The following is a 20,324-nucleotide window of genomic DNA, read 5'->3' on the forward strand; positions in this document are numbered from 1 at the left end:
TAGAATATAGTAGGATATGATTCTACCCCACTCGTCCTTTTGAAGTTACACGAGTGGGGTAGAATCATATCCTACTATATTCTAATCCAGTTTCCTATTGACAGTTAAATATAAGTGCATTTTATTTATTCATATTTCTTATATACCGCTTCTTTTTGATGAGGTTTACATTAGGTACTCTAACCCCCTCTTTTACTAAGGTGCGCTAACCGATTAGCGCACGCTAAACGCGTCCATAGACTAACATGCACGTGTTAGCGTTTAGCATGCGCCAATTCGATTAGCGCGCTAATTGATTAGCGTACTTTAGTAAAAGAGGGCCTAAGTATTTTTCCCTATCTGTTCTGGCAGGCTCACAATGGTTCCTGGGACAACAGAGGATTAAGTGACTTACCCAGTATCACAAGAAGCAACACAGGGATTGAATCCACAACCTCAAGGTGCTGAGGCATGGATTTTAACCACTAGATCGCCCCTTCCTCCTAATTATAAGTAAATAAATATAGATAAGTGATTAGACAACTTCCAGACCTATGACAATATTGGTGAGCTATAGATTTGTTATACCTGTGTGAAACAAATCACTATGGAGGTCTGTTAGGAGATATGGTTATCTGTTAACTGCATCACTAATTGAACAGCACTGAGCTTTATTTAAAAAAATGAATGCATGAAATCCATGACAATGACAATTTCTGATTTTAAAAAATGGTATGATTTTATTCATTGGTCCCTATTTACTAATGTGCAATAAGGTTTATAGTCATCATAATTGGCAAGATTAATGCATGGTAACTGTAAACCTTCACATTAAGGAGACAATTCTACAACAGGGCACCTGGTAGGCACGTATTCAATAAAGGAACTTAGGCACCTAGGTTCCTTTACAGAATACTAGCATAACCGGATCTATGCATCTAAAAGTTAAATGAAAGCACTTATGCCACTCATAGCACTAGTCTAAATGCTCACACCTACTTGTCATCGATACATGCATGACTTGCATATTCTGTAAGTTGCATAGTAAGCCTGAACCCAGCCCAAACCTTATCCCCCTAGCAAATATGTGCTTCTTAAGCTAAGTGGGTTGTTGCAAAATAGCGCTTAGGTGAACCTTTGGTATTTATGCTTTTGCTATAGAATTACCCCATATCTGTTGAAGACATTCCCATCATTTCAGGGAGGGATGCCATGCAGTTAACAGAGAAAATGTTAACTATTTTATATTAACTGTAATATATTAGCAATAATGAATAGTTCCCACCCACTCCACACCCCAAAATACATTTCCATGTTAACTGTTTAATGTAGGAATTCCCTCCAATTATTGTGTTACACAGCTAACACAACTTAGTAAACAGGTCCCATAGTATCAAGCATACTTGACTGCGAAACTACATTATCTACTGGTTTTGTTGACCCTCATTAATCTATATGCAATCTCTAATAAATACGCCTCAGCAACAAATGATACAAGTCTTCAAGTAAAATAAGTAAAAACTAACAATTTGTAAATAAAGAAACCTGATTTCAAGGCACTGCAAAAATATATACATAAATTAACCTAGTTTAAAACAGTAACATTTCAAATTTACTGTATATTCCTTTTCAGGTTATGAACTGCTTATCTTCAGGAAGTCATCATCAGATCCAGCTGATAAGAAAAGAATACAATGGCTAAAACAAATGTTGACAGAAATTACCATTTTTTCATCTAACCCAAATTACCGTATGTTCTGCTGATTTGCTAACTTGCATTGTTCAATCAGAACTATCTAAGACAGTGATTCCAAATATTTCCCAATCTACAAATCTCCACAATAACTAAAAATATGATGCATTTTACAACTTTCATTTTGTAAATGTAATGATATGTATTTAAAATAATAAATATACATGTTTTGATGTCTTAATTTGTATTTTTTTGTGTTTATGCTTCAGGAACAAAAGTGGTATTTAGTTCATGGCACACTTGCAGCTCTTTCAAAACAAATACTTTAAGAGATATGACATGAATTAGCTAGGCTTTGGTTACATAAAGTGCAGTTCATTTTTGATGTATTATAAATTCAATTGCTAACATGTAACATTTTGCAACTCATGATATTGAAATGTTAAACTATTTACAATTTAATTTAAGGCTCAATAAAAATGATCTTAAATAGTTTTCAACAAAAAGTACATTATTTTAGTACCTTCAAAACTATGTACTAAACTGCTAGGTAATCTTTTTTATGTACAACAATACATAATTATATTACATTTGTTTCTCAAGCTACATGTTAATTTTATTTATTAAATCAGTTTAAATGCTTGACTGTTTTATAATTTATTCTGTATAAAATTTTCAAGTTTTATTATAATACATGCAGTACATTCCATAACCCTCATTGCAACTTCAGAAGTAAATCTGTCATTTGGGATTTGTGGAAAGGGAAGCAGGTCAGGATAGCGTGTTTTTAAACTATCTACACCATATGCCTCTAGAGTGTGAACATCATTGGTAAGTCCTTCAAGTTGCTGACTATATTCTTCAATTTTTTGTGCAAGCGCTGTTGGCTTTACATCCTTATCAGATTTTCCCCTTACAGCAAAATCAGCTGCAATCAAAGCTAACTTGGTTGACAGATAGCATTTGAAGCATACCCACTCATTGGCATTTTTGTGAAGATCATTCCTTGCTGCAGAAAAATTTGCACGAGCTTGTCTCAACCATCTGCGTGCTTCAACAGGATTACCTACCGATTTGAAAGTCGGTGGTACAAAAAAACGTGGTGAGTCTGAAAAGCCTGTAGATGTTGAAAACTTTTCTGTATATTGCTGCTTTTCAGACTTATGGCTTGTTGCTTCTTGATTCCATGACGTATAAAATCTTTGAAATGAAAATTTGTCTGATTGAAATCGAGACGAGGTTGCTGAAAAAGTTCGTCTCGATGTTCTGTCCATATTTTGATCAACAAAAGCCTGTTTTTCTAATCTGTTAATTTCATTTTGCAGATGTTTGAAAACTTCATTTGCTATGTCCAGGTTCTCTGCATTTTTGTCTGGATGCCATTTAAGATACAACCTTCTGATAATCTTTTTTCGTTCAGATTCTGGGAGCTTCCATGCTTGTTCCATCACTGTTGTCACTTCTTTCAGTATATCTGGCAGAGAAGTAAGTTTAATCTTTTTGGGTGACTGATGTTTTGAAGATGTTTTATGGCTTTCTTTTCCAGGGAAATGAGGAGGAGCTATCCTGGGTCCAGGTGCTGGAAACTCAGTAGGACTTGTTGGAGTAGAAGGTGCACTGTCTTTGCTCAGAGTACTTTCATCAGGTCTGGAAAATTTGTATAAATCAAGAGAGCTTACAATCTTGTATTCACTATATCCAATGTCAATCTGGTAAAACTTGCCCAAAAAAGTGGAATTATCATCTTCTCTTTCAACTTCTTGAACAATGATAGCATAAGTATATGTTGGTTGATATGATCCATATATATCACTACCTTCAGCATCAACAAGATAACCAACATACTCTCCTGGATAAAAGACATTCATGGGATCCATAAGCAAAGTATAATGAATTTCAGCTGGTATAGGAGTGCCAGGCATTGGAAGTTCAAGTTGGGATGGTTCTGTAGAGGAGTCATACTTTACTCCTAAACTGTCAAGCTTTTCACCAATTCTGTAAATATCATTGCAGCCTAACATGGCAATTAAATATGAAGTATCAGAAATCAGATTGTCAGTTGCAGATTTCAGGGTCATTGCTAATGCTAACAGGAAATTTATGTCTTTGCTATCCGAGTGCTGTATATAAAGCAGTATTACTGCAGTTCCATATCGCTTTAAAAAGGCAAGTGTTTCACTTTTGCTATGGGGAATAGGATTAAATCCTTTAACTCTTAATGTTGTTTGCAACCTTTCAAAACAAGATACTTTCAAACCTTCCCGCAAGGCTTTACAAAGTCTTATTGCCTTTTCCTCATTAGCTAGAAAAGCATTGTCATTTTCATGCTTCATAATTCTAATTAGTCCAGTAATAAATTGATCAGATGATAGCAGTAGCTGAAGCCTCCCCTGAAGAGAACATAGTGTTCCAAACTGGCACACTTTGGGGGTTTCTTCATCTAACTGTTCCTCAAGAATACTGCTGAGTAGTCGGGGTCTCAATTTCTGAGGAAGAAGCATAATCAGTTTAGTGTGGAAACCATGGTCTTTTCCTAAATAACACTGACTAAGATCAACGAGCATCTGTACACCAACGTTACCTTGTATTCTACTTTTATAATGTGGTGCATCATCAAAAACTAAAATACTTGACTTAACTAGTCTGCCATCTTGACTTGGGAGGTAAAGGGATAGATCTCGTACATTGTCAAGATCATTTCTAACCTTAATGGAATCATTTTGAAGACTTCTAAAAAGGCCAGAAACAACTCTTTTAACAGTCCGCATTTCATTAGGATCCAGTTGTTTCCCTTCTGAGTTCTTAAATATGCGACTGAGAACTTCAACATACTGTTTTGTTGAAACAACATCTTCAGTCCCCAAATGTTTGAACAGCTGATGAAAAGTACCAAGTTCTAAAGGCAGTTTGTAAAGATAAGGTTTAAAATCTGACTCATATTCCAAATTTATTACTACTTCTTCTGGTTTAAGGAGTTTCCAACCATCTTCTACCATCACAAAAGCAACCCCTCGTAACTGAAACCGGAACTCCTGTTTTTCTGTGTTGAGAAATTCATAGATACTCCTAAGGGCTTTGGCCCTAGTTTTCACTATATCTTCATCCAAAGTTGTTATATTGCATATATTTCTGCAATTGTTTATAACTTTGTCAAGGGAAGGATCTAAGTTCACATTAAGCATAGTTAAAATCTGTTCAAGCTGTTCTTGAGGACCAAGACTACTACCTTCTTGTTCTTTGATGGTTAGAGGAGTTGCTTTCTCAGGAAGAATAGGACACGAGGTCCATAACAACTGCAAGACATCAGTCTGTTTGAATTTTGGGTTTACTTGTGCACCACTGAATCGTATAAGAGGAAGTGTACCATTTACCTCTTGATATTGAGGATGTAACCTGATAAGGTCAGAAGGAGCACGCTCTGGACATAAGAAGGCAATTAAAGACAATTCCTTCAGGAAGTTTCCTGACAACAAGTCTGTTCTTTCTTGAAATATGTGATTTAGAAGAACATCAACTGTATTTTGCAATGTTTCGTTAGACCAGTTTTCTGTGTTTGCTCTCATGCTGATCTCCTTAGCAAACTGCAGTAACTGTTGTTGGGAGATAATGTACTTTAGTCCTATATTTCGTAGAAATTTGACCCATGATAAAATAAATGCAGCTTGATTCTTAGGATTTGTTAATTGTTCCAGTTTTTTAAAAAAATCTTGAGGTATGAAACATTTCTCAGGAAGCATCACTTCAAACACTTTCACTGTTTTGTCATAAAAATGTTTTGTAGGCTTTAAGCGATTAGTTGTATCATGAATTAATGGAAGTCCTTCAAGCCTGTCAAACAGTTGGTCCTTTATTCCTGAAGATTCTTCAATGTTACATAGTCTATTCTTTAAGTATACCAAGTGTTCTAATTTAGCACTGTAAGAAAGATGGTCAAACTTTGGTAAAAGGTGTTGTGAATACACTTCAAGATCATCTACAAGGACACAACCAAGAGCACTGTATAAATCTTTTAGGTGAATTTTCTCTTCAAGAAATGCAGCTGTTGAAGACAGTGACCATTTTTCTACTTCAGCCAATGGTATGCTTTTTGTGAGTACATAACATGCTCCATATTTTGAAATATTAATGTATCTGCCACTGATAGACTTGTAACATGGAAGGGACTTTAATATATTTACATCATCTTGAGACATCACATGATTTAAATTACAGTTAAAGTACATTAACAGTGCCTCATAGTCACTTTCTGCTAATTTTTCAGTTCTAAATGTTGAGGTTTGAACCATATGTTGTATGGCTTTAAGAACGCTTGAGGGATTGTCAATGTTTGCAGTATGGCCAGACAACACAGGTAACAAAATGTTATCCTTGGAGCAAATTTTGTTCAATGCAAGCTGAATGCAACCTGTTTTCATTAAAGTATGAAAAATTTTATCAGTCTGAGAATTTGGAAAAATAGCTATATGCATAAGACTGAGAGGCAGCAAGACATCACACTCTGGTACAACAAGCTGATTAGCTGAGACAGTAAACTTCGTACCTGGAAGCAAAGCCCAGTCCTTCAAAATGTCAACAACAGTATCAAATGTTGGTTTCATCTCTGTCTGTTCTTCTTTAATGATCACAGATTCACTGATGAAATGCCATGCATTTTTAAGCCAAGATTCACTCGCAAAATTTTCTTTCCATCGTACGAATATTTTGGTCTTGTATTCCCTAGGCAACACTGATGGTAACAAAGAAGCAAAACTGGTGATGTCAAATATTTTTGCAACACCAGAGGTAAATAAAATATTGCTATATCTCAGGTAGAGGGTGTTCATAAAAAGATCCTTGCGGGATGGAATTAGTTCATGATACGTTGTTAGGAATTTTGATGTCTTAGAATCAAAAACTTGCAGCACACTGTCAAGAGTAATAAGAAGTGGCAGTCCTTCGATCTGAATTTCACTTTCTTCTGCATCCTTGAAACAATAATCAACTAGAATTTTCAAGTTATGAAACAGTTTGAGATTGGTTTGCTGAAGACGACATGGCAACTTTCCAATATGACAATTAGAATCTGGAGATGAAAATGTCATCAAAAAGGACCGGACATCACAAGGTGTCGTATAGCTTACTGGAATCTGTGCATCTATGAGGCAATGATAAAGGTTTGCAGTTTCATCACTATAATATACTAAGTTGAACCCAATTTCCAAAAGTAAATGCTTAAGTCTGTAAATATTTTCTGCAACTGTCTTACGTGTTGTGATATTGTATTCTACATTCTTTAAGTGATGTAATTCATCCTGTAGCAAATTGTCAAAGAATGGTTTTGCAGTACTTGAGGTAGACATGTTAACCCACGTAATGATAACTGCAGAATGTAAATCTGAACCATCAACATTTGGAGCACGCACAACAGGTAAAAGACGTTTCAAATCTTCATATATGCAACGATAAATAGCTTTTACTAAGCAATACCAATCTGGTTGTAGGTCTAGTCTGTTAACCGGGAAGAAAGACAAAAACTTTTTCAAAGTATCCTTCACAGTATGAATAGGTGTATTTTGCAGCACTGATACTGTGGGATCAGAGCCTGGGAAATAGCGCTTTTTCAGTTGAACTAATAATTCAACATATGCTGAAGCAATCAGTGCTGTCATTAAGTTGTTGTTCCAGTCACTTCGTACTCCAACTCCATCATCATCACGCCACAGATTTCTTCTGGCAGAATCTAAAGCAAAGTGGCCATTCACATGAAAAGGTAGTCCTGTTTCTAGAGACAGAGGCAAAAAACAGAATGCTCTGTATGGTTTTTTGTAGTTATGGGAAATGCAAGCAGCAACTCCTCCACGTGGAAAAAGTGTTATGTCCTCATTTTTATGAGCTGACAAAACATTTTTTGAAACCTTATCTATTGCTGAAAAACCTGATCGGTTACAAATCAGCCATGTTGTAATGTTGCTTTCAGAGTCTTCAATATCCATGGTATATGTAATCTGTTGCTCAGGTATATCTCTCAGCTGCCTTTTCTTATTTACACTTTCCATGACAGATCCATGGAATTGTTTGCGTTTCAATCTGTCTCCATCAGTAATTTTACCTTTTACAGAGTACAGTACATTTAGAGATCCTGTTGTTTTATCTATTTCACAAACAGAAATTTTTTCCATATGATTCAAAAACATTAAGAGTTCTGCCCCATCTGCACGCAACTTATCCAAAAAATTTTGAACCATTCTATCTGAAGAGGGAACAGGAGAAATTTCAGAACTCTTTGCCATTTCCTGATTACGAAGTGGAAATCTAAACATTGTAGCCTTATCCAGTTTAAAGTAGTTTCCTAAATAAAGATTCAAAACATCCGAGAACTGTGTTCTGAAGTCTGCATCTAAATCTCTGAACATGCGACCAGGACTAACGGATGTTGAACCTGGTGCATATTTGGCGTGGGGGTCGAAAATACAGAGTATATCGTTGCTGGACATGAAGGAAGGGCAGTCAGTAATATGATAAACAGAATTGAATCCTATACCATACTGTCCAGTTTTACATGGATTTCCTTCTTTAGTACCTCTTCCAAGGTTTTGAATTCCTCTGATATCATCCTCTGTAAATGGCTGATTATTATATACACACAGTGCCGGCCCCTGAAGCGGTGCCCATTTTTCATCAAAAATTCTATCAACTGGATGATGTCTAGGATCAAACACAAAACAAATTTCAGTAGCTTTGGCATCATCTGCATTTTGAAGAAGTTCTTTTAAAATCTCCTTCTCTGAAGGATAAGCATTAAGAATGCTTTTAATTCTACTGGTCAGCTTTTCTTTTTGTCCAAATTCTGTTCCAAGAGTAGTAAAACAAATATTAGATGCATATCTCTCTAATGCTTTATGCCTTTTTGGAACTGCACCAAGTTTTACTGCTACCTCCCTAGGTATATCAGAATGACAGTACTTTACGGCTGTATCTTTCACCTTGATCCAAGGACAATCATTGTAACACAGTCTTTTAGCTGGAAGAAGTGCAAGATTGGTATCTGGTAACAAAATATCCCCATACATTTTCACACAGAGTTCTGTATTCTTCTCTCTGATGAGACCCCAAATGCCCTCACTGATGATCCTTCTGCAAAGCTGAAAATTATTTTCTGTTATTTGTCTTGTTCCACTTTCTTCTTTTATTAATTTAAGTACCAGTGCAAAATCTTCAACTGTGAAAGAATGCTTTACTCCCACACTTTCAAAAAGCTCCCTGAAATTGTTTTTATATTTATTAGGTAATGAATAAAGATAAGGTGATGCTTCAAAATTCAAGTGAAAAGAAACTTTTTCTGGGTCAACATAAGTATTTTCAACTAGAATGAAACTGCATTTTTTAAGTTCTGTGATAATTGTTGTTTTTGCAATATCGTTTTGCAGCATTGCTTCATGAAGAGATTTGTAACATGCATTGGTAATATTCTCCTCATACAATGTAATTCCATCAAATGATTTTGCAACTTCCTTCAATTGGTTTATTACTAGACCAATAGATGGCTTCTTAAGTAAACCCAAGAAATCTTTAACAGCCAACGAGATGGATCCACAACCTTTAAATGAAGGAGAGTTTTCATTTAGAACTGGATGTAGAAGACAAATGGTATCCTGATGTTCAGCTATATAGAGATCAGTTGCTGCAAACATTGTTTCCATCTTAAAATCACTGCCTTTCCAGTTCAATGAAAATCCTGCTGGCTTTGTAAGAAATGGAAGGAAAGGAATTGTTTGGCATTTTACAGCGAATTCTTTAGCTCTAGAATCTCTAAGTTTTAGCTTCTCATCAATCAGACTTAATATAATACTGCTTCTGAAGCAAGCTGCAATGTGGTCACTTCTGTTGATTTCTATTACAGATTCTATGCGTTCTATCAAGTCTTCCCACAATATATCATCCTTCATCATGCCTAACTGGAGAAGTTTGACTAGCACAACTGGATTAAGGTAATCCTGAACAGTACCATGTGGAAATCGCCCATCTTTGCTGTCATATAACTTTGCAACTCTACCTTCTGGATGGATTAGCTTTGAGGGTTTAGCTAGAGGATGACCCTTGGACGAACAAGGAATGCATGGCGTAACTCGAAGAAGCCCTGAGAATTCTTCAATTCTTTCATTGAGAACAAAAAGCATTAAAGGATCACGCAATTCTGCTTCAATCTCCTGCATGTGCGGAAAAAACACTTCAGAAAAAAACTGTTTCTCAGAGAAAGTATTCTCAAGTAATATGTCTTTACATCCTGCTTCTTCAAATCCAGCCTTTACCCATGATGGAAGTTCAACAGCACAAAGGTTCTTTAATCCAATTTCCTTGAGGTACTTCAAAAAAATCTTAAAGGCTGCAGGCCCAATGTCTGGCCTTTTAAGTAATGAATCATCTAAGAACCTTACATTTTTCATGGAAACCCATATACATCCATCAGAAAACACCTTGATTCCTTCTTTGCCTTTTGTTTTAGCTATATCCTCATATATACCTTTGCAGATAACAGAAAAGTCATCATGAACAGAGTCAGGATCAGGCCAAACTGCATAATAGTTGTAGTCAATTAATTCACCACAGATAGTCATATCACGTAAAATACAAAGTGCCTCTAAATAAGCTTTCACAATAACATGTCTCATGAACACTGCATTCCATCTTCCCTTTGTGTCAGTTTTCCAGATCTCTTTTCGATTTGAAGTAACAGCAAAACAGCCATTAATATGGAGAGGCAACCCAGTTTTTATTCTCAGAGGTAAGTAGCAGAACACTTCTCCACTGCTATTACAATTAGGCTTCACAATCCACTTTTGGTTTTGAGTTTCAGAAAGCATTACTCCCACTGCACCACAAGGGACAAGTCCTAGTCGCCTTCCATTTTCATTTAATGAAAACTTTAAAGCTTCTCCAGAATCCATGCAAGAACAAAGCAGCCATGTTGTAGAATCTACAGTTTTCTGTGGCAATTCATCAACAGTTCTTTTGGTCTGTCCATTTTTAGCCATTTCAAACAAAATAATTGGATCATCTTCTGAACCTCTGAAAAGTGGAGAATGAAGGTCAGCAATTCGTTTAAACACATGGTGGAACTCTTCAACTACAATCTGTAATACACATGATGACTTTGGTACATTAGAAGGAAGCTTTCTACTGCTACTACAAGTCTTCATGAGTTTAGCAGCTTCCTTTAATATACTTGTAGGTGCTGTCAACACTTTGGAAGAACAAATTTTTTTTTTTATTGTTACGGTATCTTGTGCTAAATCAGGATTATTTTCTTCTGGTTTCAAGTACTTCAAAACCATGGAGTTCACATTCTGAGTGAAAAGTATGAGTCTGTGTCCACACAGACTAAACTCATCCACAAGAGAATAAATATCTGTAATATTATAACAAGTAGTGCTGACTTCACTCACTTTAGCTTCTTGCTGAGTTCTAAAGGACAATCTGAAAAGAGTTCCTTTATAACTGTATGGTGATTCCACAGTTAAAGGCAGCTGACAGTTGAAAACACCTACAAATGGTTTGAACTGATTAGGAAATTTCCGTAACCTTTTTTGCTGTTTGCTCCAATTAATCTTAATTCCAGGATTGGATTTGTCTCTAATGTGTTTGCTAATATGGTTAATGTTTGGGTCAAACATAATCATAAATTCTCTACTCATAATGATGGGAATATCAGTGATATGATAAACAGAGTTAAATCCCAGTCCAAATTTTCCAACTTTGTCAATTTCTTCTCTTTTTAGGGACTCTCCTAGACGAGTTATGTTCAAAAAGTCTGAATCTGTAAATTCTGAATTATTGAAAGACCATAAAGCAGCTCCATGACATGTCTGCATTCCTGGATCCAGAAGGTTTTCCTTTATATCCGTATTTCTTCTCATGTCAATCAAGAAATTACACTCAGTTGCATTAGCATCGTCAGCATTTTGCAGCAACTCCTTAAAGATATCTGACACCGCTGGGTATTCTTCCAAAATGTTTTTAATCCTTACAGTGAGAGGTTCTCTTTGACCTGACTGCTCAAATCCCATGTTTTCAGGATTGATTAGTTTAGTACTCAGACATGGCACATTGAGCCACTCTGCCATCTTCATAGGTATGTCTTCATGCACCAAAATTATTGGTTCCACTGAATCTTCAAGTAAATCATTGAGGTCATCAACTTTGATATCACAGTAACAGCATTCTTCAATGGGTTTCATTATAAGTTTAGAGGGGTCTTTGCTACAAAATATAGGTACTGGTGTTTTAAGCCCTACAGAAATTTGATTACAGTACAACCATCGTATAATGCTCAACATAAGATTAAGATTATGTCTGCTTTCCTCTCTGTCCATTACCTGCTCACTTGTTTTGTGAATTTGTTGAACAACAATAAAAATGTGTTCTGGAGTTAGTTGCTCTATTGAACCACAATGCTTAAACAGCTTATGAAATCTAGCCATGGTTTTTGGCATACCATGCAGGTATGGCTGGAGATCAAAGTCATCCACTGATTGTGTCACTGCTTGTGTTGGTAAACAAAATGTTTTCCCAGTCCACACCCAGGGAAAATTCAGTGTTTTAAAAGTGTCTTTACCTGTCTCTAAATGATCCTGCATAAAGCTATAAATTTCAAGCAAGATATGTTGGAACTGGTAATAATCTTCATCACTAAAAGTTTTAGAACTATTCCAGTCAGCCACAATTTTCAAATGTTCTAAAACGGCTTCTATGTTAGGTTTTGTGAAAATATCAAGTGCTTTTTCTATATCTATATGGATATTTCCTACTAGTGGAACTGATGAGCCAACTAACACAGCTTGAGACAAGTCACACATTTCTGTAGGGGAACACATATTACAGAGGTCTCCCTTCCAAAATAGTGAGCTAGGGTAATTTGGTGGCCTTTCCTTGCAGGCTGGAATCCATTTTACTTTTTTTAATATTGAATTTGTTTCATGTGAATTCAAAAGGGCATGGTTCTTATTCAAAATAATTAAGAGAGATTTAGCTTTTCTTAAAAGAACATCAAGGCCAATGCTTGAATTACCCTGCAAATCTTCAATTGTTCTTACTACTTGAACAATGTCTTTTTCATGGAGATCAGTTTCATTTCTTAAACCTATTTGTCTCAGTGAATGAAGAATATCAGAAGATGCTGCAAAAAGAACAGGTGGAAACCAAATGTGTTCCTCTGCACAAAACAGGCTTTGCAGTATATCGATATCAGGATCAAAGAGTTCACTGGCTGCTACTAGCTTTTCTTGTGAAACTGGAATACATTTTAGTGGTATCAGCCAATCAACTACAGCTGCAGTCTCTTGTTTAAGAAAAGAAAGATTCTTAAAAATCCATAACATAATGTGAGTTGTTTCTTCAAGAGAATAAAACCCCTTTTCAATATCTTGTATTATAAGTTTTATACAATCTGTACTCTGTAATTGTTCTACTTTCAGCATGTTTGCTAAGCGAACAGTAGCTTCATCAGTGCAATCAATTATTGGAATGGAAAGTCTCAAATCTGGTGGAAGTTTTGCAGTATGGTGCAATACTTTACAACCTTTCAGAACTATGTAAGAAGTGGGCTCTTCAACAGATTGTTTAATTTGTCTAAATATCATCAGTGCATGGATAATCTGTTTCTCTTTTTCATTGACATCTGTTAAACCAGACAGGAATCGCCTAAGTGCATCCTTGTGTGCTGGAATTAATGAAGCAACCTGAGTAGAAAGTTTCTGCAGTGACATCCTGTCCATAATTTGCAAAAGAGCAGTTGGTGTTGCAGGATGGATATATTTTTTTGCGAGCGGATGTTGTATACATGGGTCTAGATTCTTTAGTACAATCCCCCCAAGTTTTTCAATGATGTCAGATAAAAATTCAGGAAGTGGCATCTCAGATTCATTATCTAGTATGATTGGTGATGGAAGCCTGAGCCTTATAAGTTCTACTAATGTCTGATCATCTGCTAATGGTATCTTGGGAATGAGTGGCATGTCCTCAAACAATGTTATATCTTCAGCAAAATGTATATACAGATTCTTCCAGACCATCTTAAGCCACTGTGTGGATGGATGCTTTTTATTTTTACTGCCTGGATACCACTGTACTACCAAGTCTCTCCTATTCCATACAGTATTCATCACTTCTTTGATTAGTCTTGCAAATCGTTCCGGGTTCAGGAGTTGAAGCTGAGTACAAGGTCTTCCTATAAATCAAAACAATAATGCGGCAAAGTTATTCAAAGTTAAAAGATTATATTCTATTACATTATATAATGAGTATTTTTTCTGTATTTTAATGGCTGGAATCAGACCAAAATTTATTTGGAAAAAATGGCATATCTCCCTTAAAATGTATCTTTGGTCCATGGAGAGCTACGAGGGCATTCCCAGTTTACTGTCCAAAATTTATCATCTCTGAATCATTTCATTTCATGAGACTAAAGCTTGTTTTTGATCATTAACAACTTAACTCCCCCTTTTACTAAGCCATGGTAGAGGTTTCTACCATGTCTGGGAGCGCTAAATGCTCTGACGCTCATAGAATTCCTATGAGCGTCAGAGCAGCTTCGAAGCATTTAGTGCTTAGACTTGGTGGAATAAGCAGAATACACATATTGAAATTAAAGTGTTTCTAACATATTCATTTATTATTTCTATAGCACTACCAGATGTAGACAGTGCTGAACATTAAAAGTGGTTAGAGAAGCAAGTTGTGAGTCTGGAAAGCCAGGGCTCAAATACTTCTTACAATTTACAGTGCACTTGATATACTGCCTCTACAAACTAAATTGATCAAAGTAGTTTACAATAAAATATTAAAATACTAGTCTTTAAGCCTGTTACATTAACGGGTGCTAGAATAGAAGTGTCTGTCTGTCTTTCTTTCTGTCTCTCTGTCTCCTTAGCCTCTGTGTCTGTCTGTCTTTCTTTCTTGCTCCTTGGCCACTGTCTGTCTGTCTCTCTGCCCCCCCCCCCCCGTCTGTTTGTCATTCTTTCTGTCTGTGTCTCTCCCTGGCCCCTTGTCTGTCTGTCATTCTTTCTGTCTGTGTCTCTCCCTGACCCCCTGCCTATCTTTCTCTGACCCCCTGAGCAAACCAAGATTGCTGCCTGCCCCCAACACACCCCTCCCCCCCAAAGCAGCCCCTTTTCCCTCTCCCCCCTCAACTTCCCTGTGCAGCAGTAGCAGCCGGATGCCTCGCATCACCTCGAAGGACACCCTCCTGCCGTTGCTCTCACTGCCGCATGCGCTGCAAGCCGTTGCATGCGCCGCAAGCCGCTACATGCGCCGCAAGCCGATACACGCCGCATGTGCCGCAAATGGAACACGACACGGAAGCACAAATTACGGTGGCAGGGATCACGCTGTTTCAACTGCGCATGCATGGGTAAGGGTTTTATTATAGAAGATAAGTACAATAAACAGAAAAGGCCACTATAAATAATAGTATAGAAATTACACACACAAGAGGAAGAAGAGGAGACTGGTGAACCTGAAATTGTGAGAGAAGGTCAAGAGGACAATCATGGAAATCCTGTGGGCATATTAAATGCCAACTTAAAACAGTGGGTTTCTAACAATGATTTAAATGTAGAGAAGTTTCGGCTCTAATGGACAAAGGGAAGGTCATTACAAAATGTGGGAGTGATGAAATAAAAAAACCAGAACATATGGATTCATAATGAACTAATTGGGGAGGGGGCAAGACATTTGGATGACCTGAGACAGCAATGGGGAATGTAAGGTGTAATTTTATACTAAATAACAGAAAAAGAAAAAATGATTTAAAGATAATAGAGCATAACATTAGAATTCGCACTCTGTCACCACTATTGCTACCAATAAACTCACATACAATAAATCCAACCACAATGTTATTGGTGGAACAACTGTTAGGACGCAGCTTTATTTTCAAACAACTTTAACAAGATTACAATTCTTAATTAATTTCCCAAGTCACAATGTGGCTATCCCCCTCACCCCTCTACTCCCAAGAGCTATTCGGTAATGAAAGTAGCTCATCCTTCTTATCAACCTCCTGCCCCTTCAACCATAGCATGACCCACAGTATCGTCAAGTCATATCCCCCCAACTCATGGTGGTGTTGCCCATGAGTAATCCATATTCATTCCCCATTATGATTCCCCCTTTAACATGTACATTAACTCATTTCTCCAAGCTGCATTTCACAATATTTCCCCCAGATTTAGCCCAAGCACCCATATTATAGCTGTGACTGCCCCCCAACTCCTCTATACACCCTCCCATACATCACATTTCCTCCCCAAAAATCCAAATGCAGACTACCCAAAGGGTGAGAGGGAGGGAAACATATTCACACCGCCTCCCAACCATCCACCCGCTCCCCTCACACAGACTAAAATAAACACTATCCTGACCAAAATACACACACACTCCCAACCAATCCTCATCCCCCCCCCTCCTTCCAACCAATCAGAATTTCCTCACCATCCTCACTACATTTTCCCTCACAACTAGACCCTTAATCAATCAATTCCTGTCCTTTTCTTTCCTAGCTCCTCTGTACCTTCCCTCATCTCCACCCCGCCCCCCTCCCCTCAAGACCTCTAACCTTCAGCCTATGGTGACTGGCTCATCTAATGTTATATTCCCAACAGTCTAACACTGTTGGGTCCCTCAAACTGGTCACTAGTAATATAGTCAAACAGTTTCTGGCAAGAATATCAGAACAACCAAAGAGGAACAATAAAATAACCAAAGAATCAAAAGGAAAATAGATAGCACTATTTTCTGGTTTAAAAAAAATGGATGAAACATTACATGACCAAGAAGGATCACAAGCCATGAATAAATGGAATGAAAAAAAATAAAAGAGGTACTAGATGAACTATACCAAAAAAAAGAAAAGCAGATCACCAACAGATGAGGAACTCCCTGGTTCACAAAAGAATTACCTTCTATGAAACAGGCATGCACAGTCTTAGAGAGAAAATGGAACAAGCACCAAGAAGAGAAAGACAAAATACTATGGAGAAAAAAACATAAATATCTACAAAACCCAAATAAGACTAGACAAATGTACAAACTACTCCAAACTAATAGGGGAAAAAAACAAATCTAATTTGTTTCAAATAACAAAATTCCTCAGATCACCAATCAAATTAACCAATAAATCAGGAAATGCTCCCACAGCAAATGAACTAGCAACCTACTTTATATTGAAAGTAGACAGCATCAGACTAGACACCACCAAAAACAGCACAATAGATAACATTAAATCACTAGAATACAAGGTTAATCCCAAGGAAATAGAAGACCTCCAACAAATAAAATGCCTAGCGGTCATACTGGGAAGTTTTCAACCCAATCACAGAAACAGATCTCAAAAAGCTACTACCCAAATACACCAAATCTCAATGTGCACTAGATGCTTGCCCAACTTTCTTGCTAAAAAAATCCTTCAGAACGGTACTACAACCATCTGCTATGCTGGCTAAATGACTCAATAGATAAAGGATCATTTCCCAATCACCCTAGAAAAATAATCCTAACCCCTATCCTAAAAGATCAGAATAAAAATATGGATTACATGAAGACTTTAAACCATGAAAACATAAGAATAGCCTTACAGGGTCAGACCAATGGTCCATCAAGTCCAGTAGCCCGTTCTTACAGTAGCCAATCCAGGTCACTAGTACCTGGCCAATAGCCTCGATAACCAGTAGCCTTGATATTAAACTGCTAGAAAGAGTGGTAGCCAACCAAATCAGAAACTACATGCCACCCAATCAGGCATCAGAAACACCATAGCATTGAAACACTACTAGGAACACTAACCTCTAAAATCAGAAATTGTGTGAGTAAAGGACAACTAGCCCTTATACTGCAATTTGACCTAGCCAATGAGTTCAGTGTAGTGAACCATCAACTCCTATTACTAATTCTAAACTTCTTTAAAATAAGTGGTAAGGTACATTCCTGGCTAAAAGGATTTCTCACAAAAAGATCATACACCGTAAAAATCTGTAGAAAGATCAGAAGAATGGCCGGCACTAAGTGAAGTATCTCAAGGCTCACCACTCTCTCCTATACTTTTTAATGTACTGGGACCGCTGTGCTGGGACCACTGCTTTTTAACATATTTATCAATGATATAGAGATGAGACTAACTAGTTAGACAATTAAATTTGCTGATGACACAAAGTTGTTAAATTGCAAGAGGATTGAGAAAAATTGCAAGGGGACCTTATGAGACTAGGAGACTGGGTATCACAATGGCAGATGACATTTTATGTGAGCAAGTGCATGTGGGAAAGAGGAACCGAACCATATCTATGTGATGCTGGGTTCTATGTTAGGAGTCACTGCCCAGGAAAAAGATACAAGTGTCTTTGTTGAGGATACGTTGAAACCCTCAGCTCAATGTGCGGCAGCAGCTAAGAAAGCAAATAGAATTTTAGGAATTATCAGGAAAGGAATGGAAAATAAAGATGAAAATGTTATAATACCCTTGTATTGCTCTATGGTATGGCTGCACCTCAAATACTGAATGCAGTTCTGGTCGCTATATCTCAATAAAGATATAATGTAATTAGAAAATGTACAGAGTAGGGCGACAAAAATGATAAAATGATATGAGGAAAGGCTAATGCAGCTAGGGCTCTTCAGCTTGGAGAAGAGATGGCTCAGGGGTGATATTACAGTATAAGTCAATTATTGAAATTTTTCCATCTTGCAATTGTAGTCTAGGGTTCCCTTTCAATTGAACTGTTTCAATGTTACTGTTAAGAAAACTTTAAATTAAAAATATAGAGCTCCATTTTATACATAAGAAGTCAGACTTGAGATGTTTAGATCAAGGCATGCTCTATACTGGTGGTATTTCAGAAAATGATCTGCTGATACAAGGCCTTTTCTAAAATACCTGCAGAATACACATCTTATTTTCTGGCATGTGCAGCAGGAACAGTCAATTTACAAATATACACCTTGGAAAAAGCAACAGAAGAAACTAAGCATATCTTACATGTTTATGTCAGCCATTTTGCAAATCTAATTCCGCTAATTAACCCTCCTCCCCCCCCACACACACCTTTTACTAAGCCACAGTAGAGGTTTCTACCACGGCCCGAAGTGCTAAATGCTTCAACACTGTTCTGATGCTCATAGGAGCGTCAGAGCATTTAGTGCTCCGGGCAACAGTAAAAACCTCTAACGCAGCTTAGTAAAAAGGGAGGTAAATACAGATTTTTTTTTTTTAATGATTATGATAATTTGAAAAGTTGCAGCGTTCAAAGCGTTTTCTTAAACGGAAGGATTTTGGTGCTGACATGCCCACAGTTGAAAAATAAAAATAAAAATGGGGGATTAAAGAGGATAACTCCCTCAATCCATCATGTAAAGGGCTAGCCAAAACAAGCATCTTTTAAAATGTTATATGTGCCTGGGCATCAGCTATAAATCCGCATCTGGAAATATTAGGTCATACAGTACATTCCCTTTATTTAGTAGGGAATACAAGTATAGATTTTTGATTTATCAAAACTATGACCAAACCACACCCCCTTGCAATTTCTACATATTATGAACATGCACATATAAAACTAATCCCTTTCTAAAATTGTCATTTATACATGAATGTTGTACTGTATCATCCTCTAGATTAGTTGTTAAATTGCAAATCATAATTAGCACCAATATTTTACACGCATGCCAATTCTAGAGTTTATACACTACAAACACCATGCAATCATATTTGTTATCTGGAATTAAAAACATTAACTCTATTAACCCCAGTAATGTAAGTGCACAAACTTTGTTTCATTTTATACTGTAATAACTCTTCAGAGTTGCAAAGAAATATTATTAACCAAACACTGGAAAAAAAAAAGCTTTTTTTCTTTATACAACAGTATTAGATTCATTTTTTATAATACCAGCTTGTCAGTTTGAGAATTCATTTGTCTTTCTAGGTCTCCTTTAATCTTTTCTCTTAACATGGTGGAAGCAATTATAAAAAAATAAAATTGTGAAACGCATAGATAAACATAATTTAATGGGACAGAGTCAGCATGGGTTCAGCCAAGGGAGATCTTACCTCACCAATTTGCTTGACTTCTTTGAAGGTGTGAATAAGCATGTGGATAAAGGTGAGCTGGTTGATGTAGTGTATCTAGATCTAGATTTTCAGAAAGTTTTTAACAAAGTTCCTCATGAGAGTCTCCTGAGAAAATCAAAGAGTCATGGGATAGGTGGCAAAAGTTCAGTTGTAGATTAGGAGTTGGTTATTGGTTAGAAAACAGAGGGTAGGGTTAAATGGTCATTTTTCTCAATGGAGGAGAGTAAACAGTGGAGTGCCATTTAACTTATTTATAAATGATCTGGAAATTGGAATGACAAGTGAGGTGATTAAATTTGCAGATGACACTAAACTATTCAAAGCTGTTAAAACACATGCTGCTTGTGAAAAACTGCAGGCAGACTTTAGGAAATTGGAAGACTGGGCATCCAAGTGGCAGATGAAATTTAATGTGGACCAATGCAAAGTGATGCACATTGGGAGGGAAAACCCAAATCACAGTTACCAGATGCTAGGGTCCACCTTGGGGGTTAGCGCCCAAGAAAAAGACCTAGGTGTCCTTGTAGACAATATGATGAAACCTTCTGCCCAATG

At 36.9% G+C, this 20,324-nt stretch overlaps 1 protein-coding gene across 2 annotated transcripts in view; it reads right to left on the reverse strand.

Annotated features, from left to right (window-relative positions):
* Window positions 1–572: 572 nt before the first annotated feature.
* The window catches only part of SACS (sacsin molecular chaperone), a 133,225-nt gene continuing 113,473 nt past the window's right edge, over window positions 573–20,324 (reverse strand). For both annotated transcript variants that reach the window (XM_033948683.1, XM_033948684.1), the window contains one exon: window positions 573–13,874. In XM_033948683.1, coding sequence (XP_033804574.1) covers window positions 2,323–13,874 — 11,552 coding nt within the window. In that variant the 3' untranslated portion in view covers window positions 573–2,322. The remainder of the gene's footprint in view (window positions 13,875–20,324) is intronic.

This window comes from Geotrypetes seraphini, chromosome 6, assembly GCF_902459505.1.
Source record: "Geotrypetes seraphini chromosome 6, aGeoSer1.1, whole genome shotgun sequence".
Classification (NCBI taxonomy): Eukaryota; Metazoa; Chordata; class Amphibia; order Gymnophiona; family Dermophiidae; genus Geotrypetes; species Geotrypetes seraphini.